Source organism: Candoia aspera, chromosome 3 (genome assembly GCF_035149785.1).
Source record: "Candoia aspera isolate rCanAsp1 chromosome 3, rCanAsp1.hap2, whole genome shotgun sequence".
Taxonomy (NCBI): domain Eukaryota; kingdom Metazoa; phylum Chordata; class Lepidosauria; order Squamata; family Boidae; genus Candoia; species Candoia aspera.
In genome coordinates, this window is record NC_086155.1 from 7,086,100 (window position 1) to 7,103,119 (window position 17,020).

General features: G+C 43.2%; 1 protein-coding gene across 1 annotated transcript; it reads right to left on the reverse strand.

Annotated features, from left to right (window-relative positions):
• Positions 1–4,616: 4,616 nt before the first annotated feature.
• BIRC7 (baculoviral IAP repeat containing 7) lies at positions 4,617–16,481 on the reverse strand. Its single transcript, XM_063300039.1, has 7 exons — positions 15,682–16,481; positions 13,538–13,637; positions 12,467–12,536; positions 9,499–9,544; positions 6,822–6,893; positions 5,306–5,513; positions 4,617–4,729 (listed from the first exon to the last, which is right to left on the reverse strand). Exons 1-6 carry the CDS (start codon positions 16,325–16,327, stop codon positions 5,314–5,316), a joined length of 1,134 nt encoding a protein of 377 aa, XP_063156109.1. The 5' UTR covers positions 16,328–16,481; the 3' UTR covers positions 4,617–4,729; positions 5,306–5,313.
• Between the last annotated feature and the right edge of the window lie 539 nt (positions 16,482–17,020).

The window sequence follows — 17,020 nt, forward strand, 5'->3', positions numbered from 1 at the left end:
CCTTGATGGCAGTGGGACTGCTTCTGAAGGTCCTCTGCTGGGGGACTGGTGGGCTTCCTTGGGCAGTTGGCTGGCCCCCAGGAGAGCAGACTGCTGGATGGCTCCTGTTCTTCTTTCCTGACAGGTGGGGCCAACATTACCCCTCTCCTTTGGGGAAAGGAGATGATGCTTAGCTCAACATGAACCAAAGAATAAGACTGAGGACAGGGTGGGTAAAAGAAGTGCAACTCCTCGCCTAGGAGAAAACCAGATAGGCAACTGAATCAAGCAACATTGATAGCCATCCATATTGTATTAAGCCAAGGATTGTTTTAATTGTGATCGGTTGAATTAGTTCCAAGGGCTGGATGCAAAGAACATACTAAGCCAAAACCAAACAATCAACATGTGAACCAGCTCTGGTGTCCTTCACTAACTTTGACCATCAGAAGGACAACTTCAGAAAACAAAGCATTCATTATGCAATATTGTTATTTCTGCTTCAGGTTTTTCGGTGAGATAAAAGTACTACAGGGGGAGGAACAGCCAAAGGAATATAGCAGTAAGAAGGTGTTTCTTTAGTGCAAGGCTATATGTTAATCATTTGCTTAAAGAAAATGAGAATGCATAAGAGAGTCCTTTATTCTGAAAGAAAAGTTATTGCAAATATATATTCCTAGTCTGGATCAAGATGCTTACCCATTTCCCTTCACAATTCAGATTTCATAGGCAAAATTACAGCTGGAGATAGTTTTGGTTGAGGATGAGCATGGTAACCTAATCCCCTTTTTAGGGCAGACTCTCATGGTGACCTTACAGACATGTTCATGTACTTTTCTTGCAAAGGTATAGAAGCAGTGTGGTTCTGCCTTCTGGATTTTTCTGACTTTCCATCTAACCAGTGGTGCAAAAGCCAGTGTTCCTTTTACACTTTTGAAGGAGTTATTTATGTGTACAATTTAGCACACTAGGGACCAGGCAAGGGCCTTAGAGGAACAATTCAGAGTCAAATCATGAGTGCTAAAAATACCTTTATCTGACTTAGCTTTTGATCATCTTAGTGCATGACCAAGGAAAGGTATAGCAGGAATGAGTTCAAACCTGGGATGACCTGAGCAGGGGTGCCCACATAGTATGGTCAAAAAAGTCAAGATGGCAGCTGCAACAGTGCAATTGAAGCTTTGCCCTGTTTTCTTATGTGACCCCTCTGCAACAGCACTGGGGAAAGCCAAAAGCAGAATGAGCAAAGCATACCTATTTTAACTCAGATTTGTGCATTAGGTGTTCATAAAGACTTCCCTCCAGCTGATTCCTTCTGGATTACCCTGGCAGCCACAGCCAAAAAGCCACAAGCTGAACTCAATTTGGCTTTCAGCTACTGACTACCTCCAAATCTTAATTTGTAAAAAAATGAGTTGTGTTTATTCAAAAACAAGCATGAGCAGCACCCAAGAGGGGGGAAAAAATAACCCGTCTCTTCAAAAAACATGCTGATCCACTGATTGTGATGAACATCAAGATGGCAGTCGACTAACTGACCTCCAGCAAACCTATCTCCTATAGGTTAAGTCCTGTATTTCATACAAAATGCCAAAGCAAAAGCAAGGAAAATGGCTTTCCAAAACAGAAAAGCAGCTTCACTGGCTATTTCTGCTGAGTGACCCTGCTGCTCCATTTTGAACCATCTGAAGCGTGGTTGGTCTTCTTAGGCAATCCTTTGTGGAAGACGCTGCGGTAGCTTCATCTGGTCCCTCCACCAGGCAGATAAGCGGCACCACATCGGCACCATACTGGCAATTCATTTACTGATGCAGAGAGACCTTTTTGTAGAACTGCAGAGCGCTGCAAACAAGCAACTCTTAATCTCTCCCCTACGGGCACTCACTTCTGGAGGTTCAGACTTTAGGAAGAAATATTGCTCGCTATTTCTTTCGGAGTTTAACATTGGGGGCAAGTTGCAGTTTTGATGAACTGTAAATAGCCTTCAGAGCACTCTTCAAAGTGCAAGTGGAGACGCAATTTAAATTCTAAAGGCTGAGGGATCTAGAGCAATTCTGTATTTTAACGGCTCTTCTGCGCAGTGTTGAACTGGAAAAACTTTTTCTTCCGTCAAGCCTTATTGCTAGGTTGACTCTGCCCTCCAGTGGAAAACACTGAATATGTTTCTCCAGCGATTTTTGCACGCCTTCTCTCCTATCCACTCAACCACCACACACAAATAACTACCATTAGAACAGGCTGTACGCATGCAAAAAGGAGGCCCTGCTGCGGGTGTTCTACGGGGTATGAAAAAAACAAGTCAAGACGGCGGCCATGATGGTGAGACCAAACCCCGCCTGGTTTTTGAGTCGCATGTAAGACCACACCGTCGTGACTGCTCTCTTGACATTTCTGACTACAGCCTATAGATACACTTGTCCTACCATGTAAAAAAAGCTGAGAACTATTGCATTTCTCTATGACTACTGCAGGTAGATACCCAGAGCCCCATTTGCAGAATATTTGTAATATGGGCTAAAGTAAATTTTTCTTAAGTCCATACTTTAACTGACAGCTCAGCTTTCTCTTCTCTGGGAAGAAGTGATGATTGCCGTAAATAAATCCAGTAAGAACATCACAGTGAAGCAGCTGGAAACTTTTATAGCCACCATAAAGAGAAGAGTGGCCAGACCTTTGCCCAAACATCTTCCCTTCTACTGACCACTATTTTTAGCGGTGGACTCAAAGCCGCACAACTTAAGCGGTTGTGAAAATAAGGTCTCTGAGCAGCAAAAAAAACTTCAAGGCTGCCCGATGAATCTTCTCAGAGACTCTGTTTACACAACACAGATTGTTCATTGAATAATCCATTCTCCAGATTCATACAAATACATTAAGTAAGCTAACCAGAGGTTGGATTTGTACAGCATGCTAAGCAACCAAAGAATAAATAAGTCCTAACTGAGGTTATGAAAGCAGCTGCTTGGTTTTCAACTGGCCTGGTGGAGCGTATTGTGTAAACACAATGAAGGAGACCTTTGCTGAGGTACGGCAAACAGGAATTGTACTTGTGTTACTCCAACATGTAAATACTTACGGACTGAAAAGCTCTTTGTAGAGATCAGAAGCCTGAAGAAACTACAGACCTGTGTTCATTTCACAAAAATTACCGAAAGCTACTGAAGAACACCTGTTCCCCATTTAAAGCAATTATTGTTGTTATACTCCACACAAGAGTATTCTTACATAAGAAAAAATAAATTCTGTGCGCTTTTTGTACTATTCCCCATGTTGCCATTAATCAGTGTTTTAAACTTTACTTTGTATAGTGAAACCATTAGGAAAGTCACGAGACAAAATCTTGCAGTGACAAGAACCTTAAAAGAGCTTTTAGAGAAAGTCTCAGCAAGTGGTGGCACCTGGCCAATAGTGTCAGGATAGAAAGCTAAGCAGGCTTGAGCCCTGGTAGGAATCCAGGGTTGTGACTGAGACTGGAAGTGAAAAAAAATCCCAGAAGAATGGGAATTTTTTTTTTTTTTTGATTACTGGTACTTCTGTGCTGCTCTTCCAGCAAACAGTTCCAAGCGGCAAATGGCAAATCCATATGCTGCCAATAAATCCATGGAGCTACCATCAGATGCGAAGCTCAATTGGAGGGAGACTTGACCTTCAGCAGGTGCAGCATCTAGGTGGCCCTGCCTGATACGGGGAAATTTTTAAGCAAGGCATTGGGATGGGAAATCTCCAGGGCTGTAGATTTGACTGAGAAATTAAACAAAAAACCTGGGAGAAGGCAGTTGCAAATCACTTTTCCATAGGGTTCCCAAGACAGCCAAATACCAAGAAAGTCAAATGCTAAGAAATCCTATAGATTCACCAAGAATGAAGTTTGACTTAATGGCTTTAGTACTACTACTACATGTCCTGTATGACCCAGCGTGCTTCAAGTCCCATTGATTAAGCAATGTCAACTGGTGGGAACCAAGAACCAGGCCTCCTCCATTGCAGTGCCTGCCTTCTGGAATAACAGCCCCCCCCCCGATATTCAAATGGCCCCCACCCTAATATTATTTAGATGATCCCTTAACCCTCTTTTCCCAGGCCTTGGGCTAGGGTAGGTGGCGGGCCGCTTGTGGGTTGTCCGATCTATGAGATGGTGGTGGTTCTTCTCCAGATGTTATTCTTGCATTGTGTGGATTGTTTTATTTTACATTTTGTATACCGTGTACTGCCCAGAGCCATAATGGAGTCAGGTGGTTTATAAATTTAATGCAATAAAAATAAATAAAACATTACTTACAGAAATTGTTAGAAATGATTCCAGAAAGGTTGACTGTTTTATTCTCCTTAAAGAAAAACATTGCAAGTCAACACACACACACACACACCACTCAAAATTGTCTGCTTTAACACCTTACACAAGTAAGAATTGGGAGTAGAGTTTTGAAATATGCTTTAAATAACTCTCCCTAGAAGCTGCCAGTCTGTCGACACGACAAACCTTTGGAATATCTTTCATCTTTGATATTATTGAAATAGAAGGTCTCAAAGAAGCTACAATCCAGAAGTTCAGCAAGGCCATTTGGGAACGCAGGATGCCGAGGAGGGAAGTGAGCCTTTTTGGAAATGGGCAGCCTACCAGCAAAGTCAAACAAATAAATAAAGGATCCCAGTATTTACTCAAGTCCTTGTCTGATTCCTGCTCCCTCTCATGCGGAGTCTTCCTGGGCCAAAAGAGTTCATCAAGAGGAAGGATTAGCGGCTGAAGATTCTGAAAAGGCAAGAAGTTTCCTTGTGACGTGTTTGCCTGTTATTTCTCAACCGTGCCTTGCAATTGGGAGGAATGAACAGGCAGCTCATAATTTGTCTGTAACACTTCTGCCCAGTTTTTCAGTTGCTATCCCACCATCAAGACAAGGTGATATAGCAACGAAGTCTTCACAAGTGTTTGAATGTGGGAGTCTCCTGGGTGAAACCTATCAATCTCATTCAAAGCACCATGGGCTAGCCTGGTGGGCAGAAGTAGACTATGGCAGCCCTCTCTGAGCTACCCAACTAAGTGCCAAACAGTAACAGAAGGGAAAGATGAAGGAAGCTGCTCTCTGCCATGGCCCTCAGGTATAGCATTATCAGGCCATGAAAGCCTGCATTAAGTACTACTTATTAGAGGACGCACTGCTTTATACCAGTAGAAGGAACACAGACCAAAATACCTTTGTTCAACTTTAAGGTAGCCCCATATCAGCTGAACCCTGTAAGAATCTATCACTATTTAGCTTCCCCGCCTGCTTTATATGTTTGGAGACTGCCAATCTCTCTTTTGTTACGGGTTCAATGCTTTACCTACCTTTCAAGTCAGGACAAGAATGTCTTCACGCTGTCCCGAATGACCCCTCTGCAGATGGGGCAGCGGCTCAGATTAGGAGCACATTCAGCACACACCACTAAGTGGCCACATGGTACCAGCACAATGGACACATCTTTGTCCATGCACACCTTGCACATCCGTTCCTCCTGAAGCCGGCGCAGCTTCTCTTCCATGCTCATGGCAGATGCTGAAGAGAGGGAGGAGACAGTTCAGAAGGCAATCCCTATAGCAAGTTGGATCGCTCTGGGCTTACAGTCCAGGAATACAAGATAGACTTGTGAAGTCTGATTGCAGTATTAATCAGCTCAAGCTTAATTTATGGGGAATACATTGGGGTATCATTTGTGCAGATAGTCAAGCAGCCACATCCCATTTTTTGTGATGGAAAGTGGTCATATGAAGCGATCATCTTGCATAAAAAATCCTAACAACTGGATTCACCAGAATAGTATATGCCAACTTTATCCATCGGATGTCATTTAGATAAGTTGGACTGCAGGTCTCGTTGCTGACCATAGGAATGATGAGAGCCATAATATACTGCAGTGTTTCCCAACCTCAGCAATGTTAAGATGTGTGGGCTTCAACTCCCAGAATTCCCCAGCCAGCACATTAAGAAGCATGAGGCTGGAAAAGGATGCTTTGCAACAGAAGAGTTATTTTATGTAAGAACAGTGCTCATTCTCATACCTCCAAGAAGAAATAAACATTAGCTATTCTAGGTACTGGAAGAAAAGAAAAGAAGGGGAAGGCCAGCATCAGGTCCCAGTTATAGAAGTAATGGGTGCACCGCTGGAGGACCTGAAGGACGAGGTTGGTTTGGAGAAAACCTATGTGGTTGATAAGAGGTGACTTGATGGCACACCGTAATTATTCTAGGTTCATACATTTAGTTTGATTTAGACTTAGGACACTTCCAGACTGTCAGGGTTTCACTCCTCAAACTCCCCAAGCAGTTTGAAAGCTATCTACAGTGGTCCTCTCTTCTGATTTGAAATGCTGAGAACATTTCTATCAAATCAGCATAGCAATTACCGCTGGCCTGGTCCTTCACTCCCATCCCACATAAAGGAAATTAAGAAAAAGAAACCCAGCTACCTGGCCCTTTACAGGTATTTTCTCCTGCTGAAGAGAAAGAAACAACGAATCAAAATACTTGTCAACATCACTCCTGCTCCTGCCTGCTTCGTTACTGAATGGAAGTAAAGCTATCAAGCAGAAAGACAAAAGTCCACTAGTTTTGTAGTGGTTTCAACTATTTTGCAGCTAAGGCAGAAATTATTTAGCTTAATTCTATAATGCAGATGACATCATGGTGACACAGGGGAGAAGAGATGCTTTCAAACTGGTCTGGAATATTCATGAGGAAGCACCCAAAGTCATGACCAATTTCAGCCATTTTTATTGTAAGTAGTAGCTAATAGGTACTAGTAGCAAGTAAGACAGCCTGTTACTCTTTCATTCGCAATTGTTCTCCACCTGCATGGATCTTTACCTGGCTCACGTGAGTGTTCTACTTCCGTTTCTCTTCTCACTCTCCAAGGATCTGGTTCTCTTTCACCAGACTCTGTATGGAGACGTGAACATGACAGAGTGCATTAGAAGACAATGCTTAGAAGGATATCTGCCTTAGTTCAAAGGAAAGGTCAATGCGTCTCAAAGACATTTGCAGAAGTTATATAAAATAACCCCCTATCAATTCAGTGTTGAAAGGATACCATCAGAACAAACTTCTGAATGCGCACTTTATGCTGAAACACTCTGGCCAGAAGCAACAGAATCAGTGGGACTCTGATTTTGGATTATTCCCTTGATTTTGGATTATTTGCACATGCATACTCAACACTTCCATCAACAGTGATTTTAATTTCTGCTGGAGGAAAACACTGCAGAGAACACAGTGACTTCTTGGAAACAATGGCGGTGGGGCACATAATGGATCATTATTCACTGTTGTATTTTTCTTTAGAAGTTTCTGTATCTGCTGTTACAGATTAAGCTGCCAAAAACTGTAGCTTAGGAAAAAATCCACATGAGACATGCGCATATTCCTCAATTAACAGCAATTTGGGCACGTTACACTGGTGGATCAAAAAGGGTTCAAAGATTTTTTAAAAATATACACTGTACAGCTGTGTAAATCACAGGTTTCCAGTATGCACATTTTCTATATCAAGCTTTGACTTTGTCTAAATCTAATACTTAAATTGTATTAAGTGGAATGTTGAGCTTGTTTATCTCGATCAAGTATTTCAGTGCAACTATTCTCTCCATTAGCTCATTTGAGATATTTATAAAATCTAACTGATCAATTCAGATTGCAAGGGGAAAGGGGGAGGCATTACCCCTGTGAGCTCTCATCCCCAGATCTCCTGCTAAGATGAAGAGGGGGCTGACCTAGTCCATGTCAGTCCATATATGCAAACACACATGCATAGTCTATGAACTGCAAGCTATCATGGCAATGCAGCCTTCAAGATTGAATAAAAGTGTAGGTAATTTCTTCCGTGTCGAACAAAAATGCCTTTGTTTTGTTTCACCAGTAAAGACAGAATTTTCCAGATCATGCTCACAGATAAACTAAATGACACAATACCAATGGAAAGCATGGAATGCAGTTGGGTCCATGGGAAAAGGTTTTAACTCACAGAGAATAGTGACTTATTAAGAGCAGAGTGACACCTCTTTGTCTATGCAAGTTTTATTGAATGGGTCTCGTTGATAATGAGAACACAAACTGATTAGAGAGACACCATGCTGGCATCTACTTACGCACTTCATACAACAAACATGCACTGGACATCCCTAGAGGGTAGCTGCTCATCTCTTGGGAGGCCTTAGATTGCCCTTGGCTTTTTAGCAGCCTTATAATCACCCCAAATGATTGAAGCCAGGATAAAAAAAAGGGCAGGGTCAGCACAACTACATTTAACTTCAAGCATACTTAAAACCGAGGTACATACAGCTGCTATGATCACTATCCTACTTTTCTGTAAGTAAGGACATAAAGCCTTATACAACTTCGGAAGGAGCTTTGTGGGCCAGACTCAAGGACTTCTTGGCCCAGAGACCCCGGTAGTACAGGTCTGCACTAGAGAGCTGATTTGGTGTTCAAAAGTTGTGGGAAGCTGGTCTCCAGGGAAGTCACAGAAAACCCGAGCACGTGAAGTGTGCTTAATGCCACACTAAGGAGCAAGACTTTGCAAGCAGATATGCACATGTGGCTTACAGAAAAGGACAAGAATGAAGAGGTGCTCTTATGATGGCCTTAACATTTATTTCTCCAAGCTTCAGCACCTCATCGTTATAGTGAGCCTATCCTGGCCCACGGTAGGGCAGTAAGCATTCTGAGCACTACAAACACACACTGTCATAACTCAGAGCAGGCGAGGGCTGGCCGTATCTCGTGTCCTCTGCCTGGCCGCTGTTTGGATCCTACATTGCCTGAAGCAAATACGGGACTTGTTTGGACGCAGTTGGATAACTAATCTCCATCGCATGGCATCCAGCCTCAGGCCCATCACCAGGGCGGGGAACAGCCCATTAAGGGGGCATTTTGCGTCATGGTGATCAGGTGTGGGAAAACTGACTCTAGGTTTCCCATCCTATCCACAAGATGGGAGTAGAGTAATGACAGGAAGCTGGTTCCCATTGCAGTTAAATAGCAAATTCTATACTATCACGCAAGCCAAACTAAGGGGGATTTATTTGCTTCTAGCTATCAATGCACTTTCCACCTTTTGGGATTGGTATTCTTGCCTAAATTCTCACAATATTCAGCCTTTCCATCTTACCTCCTTCAGATTTGAATACTGCCTCTGTGCCGTGCTTCTCAGGAATGTTCTTTCCTTGAGCCCTGATTTTGGCATACAACACTACTTGATAATAGATTATGTTGCAATTTCTTAAAGGTGAGAGAGTTATTCCTTCTATACCACTAATATACTGTTGCTGGTACTGAAAATCCACATTATAATAACAGGGTGGGCACAAGTAATCCACATGGTATCCTTACAGGGTAATTCTAAAATGTACGATCATGGGATAATGGGCAAATAGCACGGAGGTGTCCTGCTTGAGTCACAAGACATAATTGCCTGAGAGGTTAGAATTAACAGTAACTGTACCAAAATTAAGCAAGACATCAACCTCTTTTCTATAAGAGCACCTACCACAAGGGCTTTCAGAATAGTCTTCAGACCAATGCAAGTTGTCTTCCTGAAAACCAAGGCAAGGCAAGTGTCACCAAGGAGAAAACTGTATATATTTCTAATGTATACAGCCACCAAACTCAGATTCTGAATGGTGTACAGATTAAAAACAGATCTAATGACTCAAAACAAAACAAAACAGTAATGGTAAAACAGAGGGAACAGACATACTTTAACTGAAACAGATACTGCACACTAGATGGGCAACTCTCTGACCCATCCCAGGGCCTGAGGGAAATAGGGGATTTTCAGAGATTGTTTACAGCAGAGTTTCTCAACCTTGGCAACTTTCAGATGTGTGGACTTCAACCCCCAGAATCCCCTAACCAGCCATGCTGGCTGAGGGATTCTGGGAGTTGAAGTCCACACATCTGAAAGTTGCCAAGGTTGAAAACACTGGTTTAAAGGCTTGCAGATTGGGGCAGTCTGAACTTCTAGAGGGATGCTTTTCCAAAGGGCAGGTGCTGTGCCAGAGAAGACACACTCCCTAGGCCCTCTCAGATGACACTGTTTAACAAAGGGACATGAAAGGCTCCCATTCTGTCAGATCTTACAGGGATGACAGAAGTGTGAAAGACAGGCAGTCCCTGATATGATGATTTATTACATTTATATGCTGCCCGACTCCCAGTGGCTCTGGGCTAGCCAGGCCCTACGCCATAAAAGGCTTTATAGCTGACAACCAGCACCCTGAATTGCACCCAGAAGCTCACTGGTAATCAGTGCAGCTTGCATAGCATAGGTGTTACATGGGCATACCAGATGTGCCCATAACTGCTTGTGCTGTTGCATTCTGGACCAGCTTCCAAGAGGTCTTCAAGGGTAGCTCCATGTAGAGCACATTGCAGTAATCCACATGCAAGGTGACCAAGGCATGCTCCCACCCAATTCATAATCTAGATGGAGAACATCCAGCACCAGAAGAACTGTGCCCTCATAGCCACTCACTCTTCTCAGGACTGAGTTTCAGCCTATACAATCCCATCTAGACCTAAGCAGCCTCCAGGCCCTGGGACATGACCTTGACAGACTAAGGGTTAAGATATACAGGGGTTGAAATATAGATCTGAGTATCATCAGTGTACTGAAGATACCTGACCCTTTGTCATAGTGTGATATCATCCATCATATAGATATTAAATGGGAAGGGTGAGAACACTGAGCCCTGATGCACCTCACAGACTAGGAACTTTGGGCTGGACTGATTGGAACCAGCCACAGAGAAAGAGTAGAACCACTACATCACCAGCCTCCCATTCCTAAACCCCATAGCCTTTCCAGGAGAATACCAATCAATATCAAAAGCTGCTGAGGGATCAAGAACCACCAGTACAGTTGCACCAGCCCCATCCCAGCTCCACCAAAGATCAACAAGTGCACTCAATGCTTTGTCAGTACAATGTCCTAGCCTGAAACCTGACTAAAATGGGTCCAGATAATCCTCTTCTTTCAGGGCTTTTTAGAGCTGTAATCCAATCACCTTCTCAGCAATCTTATCCAAAAGGGGAAGGTTGGAGATAGGATGAAAATTGTCCAGAATTGTTGTATCCAGCAAAAGCTTCCTGAGGAAAGGGCTCACCACTGCCTGCTTCAAGGCAGGCAGAACTATTCCCTTTCCTAAGAATAAATTTACCACACCCTGGATCCAACCTCACATCACTTCCTGGGAGGCCTTAACCAATGAAGAGGAACATAAATCTAAATCACAAGTGGCTGGACTAACAGGTCCTGTTGATTTCCTCAGGTGACAAAGAGTCAGTCATTTCCTAGGTAACAAGACTGTGCCTTTGGGCCTGACCTGTCAGAGTTGATCTGAGTATCTGCCAAATGACTAGAACATTTCTCATAATGGCCCTGTCAATATTCTTGTGACCTATCCCCTCTCCACGTAAAGAATGGGTCACTTTCAACTGAGCCACTGACCAACTATCTGTGGATGGAAGAAATACATTTTGCTGTTCTTATCACCACTGTGTAATTCCTAATACGACCTCTGACATGTGTAGTCAGATTCACTCTTTGTCTTTCTCAAATGGTGCTCACAGTGTCTGTTTTGATTTTTTTTATCCCATGAAGCACAACAGAAAACCAGGGAGGCCCAAGAAATCAACAAGCCAGAAGAGGCCATATAGGAGCAATCCAATCTGAGATACTTATCACGCCTCTCTTCCAGACAGGGACGAAGCCCTTGATCAAATTGTCCACATCCACAGGAAAAAACAAAAGCTTCCTCTGGAACCCATCCAGATCATTAGTCATCCAGAATGGACCAATTAAATAGATCCTACCTCCCTACATGAAAGGGCAGCATCAGCAAGCCAAACAGAGATCTGAGCATGACAAAGGAGTGATGGCAACATCCTCCATCTTCAGATCATGTTGCAGCTGCTTGGAGAAAAAAAACAGATCTAGCATATGACCACCTGTGGGTGTTGGGCCCTCAGTAACTGGATCAAGTCTATGATTGTCATGAATCCCATACCAGACTGTATGCTACGTGAGGCCAATTAAAGGCTCCCAGCATTATCAGTCTTGGAGACTCCACTGCCAGCTCAGTGTGGATTTGAACACTTTGGGCAAGGATTTCACTGTGCAACAAGGAGGAAATAACAGCAGCCACACACCCAAGTGTTCCCTGGAGCCCAACTTTAATCACAGGGTCTCACATCCAGTTATTTGCACTGCAGAGCTTCCAAAACTTCCTGGATGACACTCCACCCTGGGATCACAGCTCGTGCCAAACCCCACTGGCCACATCTCAGAGAAAAAGAACCCCCTCCAACCCACCCAAGTCTTTGGTTATACATGCCAGGTAGGCCACCTCACCCACAATAAGGTAATGGATGAGGGGAGTCCCTGTTACATACCCATTTAACAGCATCAGGTATTATTTAACTTACAGTCATACAGAAGACACATGCACACTCACCAACATTAGATTAGATTCTTGGATGTGATTTATGAAATCTCCCCCTCTGGACTGCAGCAGAAATGCACATCTACGGAAGTCAGGGTAAAAGGGGAAGGAAGAAAAAGGTTAATTGCAAATACTGTTGGCTGCTTAGTGTCAAATTGCAACTGAGGGGTGTAAAAAGTTATCTTCCATTGGATCATCCATTAACAGTGCAATCCTATAACTGACTATTGTAATGGGAAGTCTCATGGAATTCAACAGGGCTTGTTCCCAGAGAATAAAACTAATATGATCTAATATCCTCTATGCAGCAGATGAGGATGAATTTATTAAACAGCACAAACAGGTTTGACTAGAGCAACAGGGTCTTTTTTTGGCAAAGATGTCTTCAGTTGGATATGTCAGCCATACCATGCTTTAGCTTTTCATCCTATTAACAGAAAATCTGAACAAATCTGAAGCAGATGATTCTGGCGCTGTCCTCTGAAACCTTCTGTGGAGTTTTTCATTCTTCCAAAGAGAAAACACAAAATGTATTTGAGGCCAGTTACTTATACTGAACTTCCCTTTGTGAAATAACCAGAGTTAGAGGTACTTCTGGAGGATATAGTCAAGTATAACATTTTAATTCAGTTCTTGACTTACATTTCCAGTTTGTGTTTTGACACAAAATACTCAGTAAAACTGCCATATGACAGAAAGACAACACACACACCTTACTGCTATGAAAAGAACAGATTTCATAATTCTTCAACTAGGAGCAGATTCATGAGGGGCAAAACACTACATATTGATTAGATTCACATTACAAATTACAGCAAGCTATGGGCTGTTCTAGCTTTGGGCTATTGAGTAAGCCACAATGGTTGAATTTACAGAGCATGCTGAACCAAATCCAAACAAAGCATACCATGGTTGGCACAATCCTTGAATCCATGGGCAGTGGGGCAGTGGGCTTTTTTGCCTATTATCAGTTACATCCAAGAGATACTTAAACTTCAGGGTCAAAAAAGTCTGCCCATGTCAGTTCCTACAAGACTTGGAGAATGGAAGGAAAAGAAAAATATGTACATCAGAATGTATCACCTTGGAAACCACCTGGCATGCTCTGTCCAGGGATCATCTCCTTGTTCCCAGTTCCTCAATGCACCATCACAGTAGAAACACCGCACATAATCTTGCTGGCCTGAAAACATCCATGATAAAAGATCCCATGTTGGTCAACAGAAACAAAAGATCATTGCCAGATGCTTGAAGATGCCATGGCCCCCACTCAGAATTAAAATTATGGTAAGGATTAAGCACTGCCCTCACTGCTGCAGCAGCTTTCGCCAGGAGACAAAGTACTGCTACAACAGTTAGAGATCTCCCTCTTGTAATTGGTTGGAGATTTTTCTTGGCAGGTCCAGTAAAATTAGCAAGCGAACAGAACCAAGAACCGGTACAGAATTCAGGGAATCAACTCAAGTCCACCTATCTTTATATTCATCATGGGGCGACAAGGCCAGATTCACTCTTCACTCAGGACAGCAGAAGCCTACTGTCTATATCAGTGTTTCTCAACCTTGGCAGCATGCTGGCTGGGGAATTCTGGGAGTTGAAGTCCACACATCTTCAAGCTGCCAAGGTTGAAAAAACTCTGGTCTATAGAAAGTCATGCAGAATTAAGAGTTTCCAGCATGGAAAGGGTAGGTAAGGAGAACACAGGTAAGCCATGCAGATTGAATTATCTTTCCAGTGACCAAAGCCGGAATTGTCCTCCATTTTAGTCTGTTTGGAGATTTCAACAAGTATTTACAAGCATGCACACCACTACCAAACCGCTGCACCTAGGAGTTCAAAATTGATGGCAAGTCAAAGGAGAAAATACTGCACCCATGATCTTACTCCCATTGAGAAATCCTTGCCTTCTTAGCAGTGGGGGGAGATATTTGTTATTATTCACCACCCAGAGGTACTTGTTGAGATGGGCAGTTTTACAAATTGATTAAATAAATATTCAACTGTACATCTGCAGCAAGATCAAACCAGTCCATCCTCCAGGAAATCAAGCCAGACTGCTCACTTGAGGGAATGATATTAAAGGCAAAACTGAAATACTTTGGCCACATAATGAGAAGACAGGACACCCTGGAGAAGATGCTGATGCTAGGGAGAGTGGAAGGCAAAAGGAAGAGGGACGGACCAAGGGCAAGATGGAGGGATGATATTCTGGAGGTGACGGACTCGTCCCTGGGGCAGCTGGGGGTGTTGATGACCGACAGGAAGCTCTGGCGTGGGCTGGTCCATGAAGTCACGAAGAGTCGGAAGCGACTGGACGAATAAACAGCAACACATTCACAGCTATGGCTGTGTATTATTTTCCATAGGGTGCCAAGTACTTAGAATGGGAAGGATTGCTCCTCTGGAAGAAAGGATTCCTCCCAGAGGAATGACCAAGTGTAAAGCCTTTCGTGGCTTAGGTCCAAATTATCAACTACTCCACACTACACTCTCTGCTCTTTAACAGGGCACCATTTGCAGGTTGCTGTAGGTATATCTAACAGCAACCATAAATTCTGCTTTTTCATGGCACACCTTTACTGTAAGCTTCCATTGGAACTGAGGGAGGTCTCCTCTTTGTAGTAGCTTAGGAGGGATTTAAATCTTATATTTTTACCCAGTTCAGAGAGGACGAGAGAACATTTTAAGCTGCTGAGACACACTGGAGATTTGAGAAGTGCGACAGTGCTGTTCATAGAGAGCTATCCCCAGTGGTTCCTGGCCAAAGTTTCAGTGGCTTTCAACAAATTAAGCAAACTGTATAGAATCTAGACTAATTAGTTAAGTAAACAAAAACAGAACTTACATATTCAAAGGTCTCATACCGCTTCATACAAGAGAGCCAGGATGATGGAGCGGTTAAGGTACCAGACTAGAAACTAGGAGACAGTGAGTTCTAGGCCTCCTTTAGGCATGAAAGCCGGCTGGGTGACTCTGCGCCACTCTTTAACCCAACCCACTTCACAGGGTTCTTGTGGGGAAAATGGGGTGGGAGCATTAGGTATGCCTCCTTGAGTTATACAAAGTAAAGGCAGAATATACATTTAATAATAAAAAAAATAAATACAAAATAGAGTACTAATAAGACCACCAGTTTCATACCCTATTCCTAAGTTTCAAGGAATATTGTAAGCATAGATGGAGCCTTGGTCTTACCCAGCAAAAGCAATTCTCATTTCCTCCCCTACCTGTATAGAAGAAGCCAGCTCTGGCCAACAACTCAGGAGACACCGGAGCATAAGATGGCCAATTCTCAAATGTTACCAACCGATCTCCTTCTGTCTCCATATATGGGTATTCTGGTTGACCACCTACAGTGGTCTCCTCCACATTTAAACTTTGTAGCATGCCAAGAAACTGGCCATCTACACAGTCCTGGGGCTCTTCACTCCAAGGCATCTGTCGGCAGTTTCCTACAGTTTTGCCTTGGACAAACAGGCATGTCGGGAAGAATTTCTTGTGCTCTGCCATGGGATCCTCTTCAGCTAACCAATTGAACAACAACCCACCACAGCAGAAACACTGGACAGTGTCAGCTGGACCAACAAAATAAAAACCAGCAGCTGCCAGATCAGCTGGAGAAACAGGAACACTTGCTGGCCAGAGCTGAAATGTCTGTAGGCGCCTTATCTCTGACTTCATGCTGGATCTCGACCAGTGCGGTGATGTCCACTGATTATCCTCTGAAGATGAACTGCTTCCCTCATCCTGGGCTCCCTCCGGAGAAAAGCTATCCCCCATTTCCCAGCTGCTGTAGAGGAGACCAGTCAAAACATCAGCAACCAGCTGGGCACCCGATGCAATAAAATGTTCTGTCACAGTAGCAGCCTGCATTTCTGAACCCTCTTTGACTCTGCCAACTGCAAATTCTGGAAAACTCTGAACTAAGAGGCCAAACAGACTCCTGAACAGCAAATGCAAACAGGATGCTGGATTTTCTAGAGCCTGCTGATTTGTTGTTGGGACAATTACTGCCCTTCTGCCCAGTTCTTCTTGGGCCTGGAGAGAGAATGAAGAAAAAGAGAAGCTTTTAAATCAAGTATAAAATTAGTTTGAGTGGGTACATTTGGAGACCAATTCAGCATCTCCAAAAGGAGCAGAAAAACTTTTTATGAAGAACCCATTTTTAGCCTTTTCATTCTTTGTGTATGTAGTTAATGCCAGGCAGAAAAAAGGATAGTCACTTGGTGACTCATTCCCTGAGTAATCATGCTTAGTGCTTACTCCATTTACAAAAGCAAGAAATGTATAGAACAGTTTAGAAACCATTTTCACTGAATATTTCAGCTTCAGTCCACATGCCAAAAAGAAAAAAAAGGGGGGAGGAAGAAGCACCCCATCCCTTTTAAAGGAAGCTGCTTTTTGACAGACTATCCAACATATCATGTTTAATAATGCAACACACCTAAGACAGCTAGCTATACTAATGACAAGTCACTTCTGTTATCAATGGCAAGATTCTAGAGATATACCTGTTTAACGATCAGCAGTCAGACTCACCTCAAAATTTTTATTTTACCTTATACA

Coding starts and splice junctions, on each gene's coding strand:
- BIRC7 (XM_063300039.1), bottom strand. CDS start 16,327: ATGCAGGCTGCTACTGTGACAGAACATTTTATTGCATCGGGTGCCCAG. Junction 13,638..15,681: donor AGCTGGCTTCTTCTATACAG/GTAGGGGAGGAA, acceptor GGATGTTTTCAG/GCCAGCAAGATTATGTGCGG. Junction 12,537..13,537: donor CATGCCAGGTGGTTTCCAAG/GTGATACATTCT, acceptor TGACTTCCGTAG/ATGTGCATTTCTGCTGCAGT.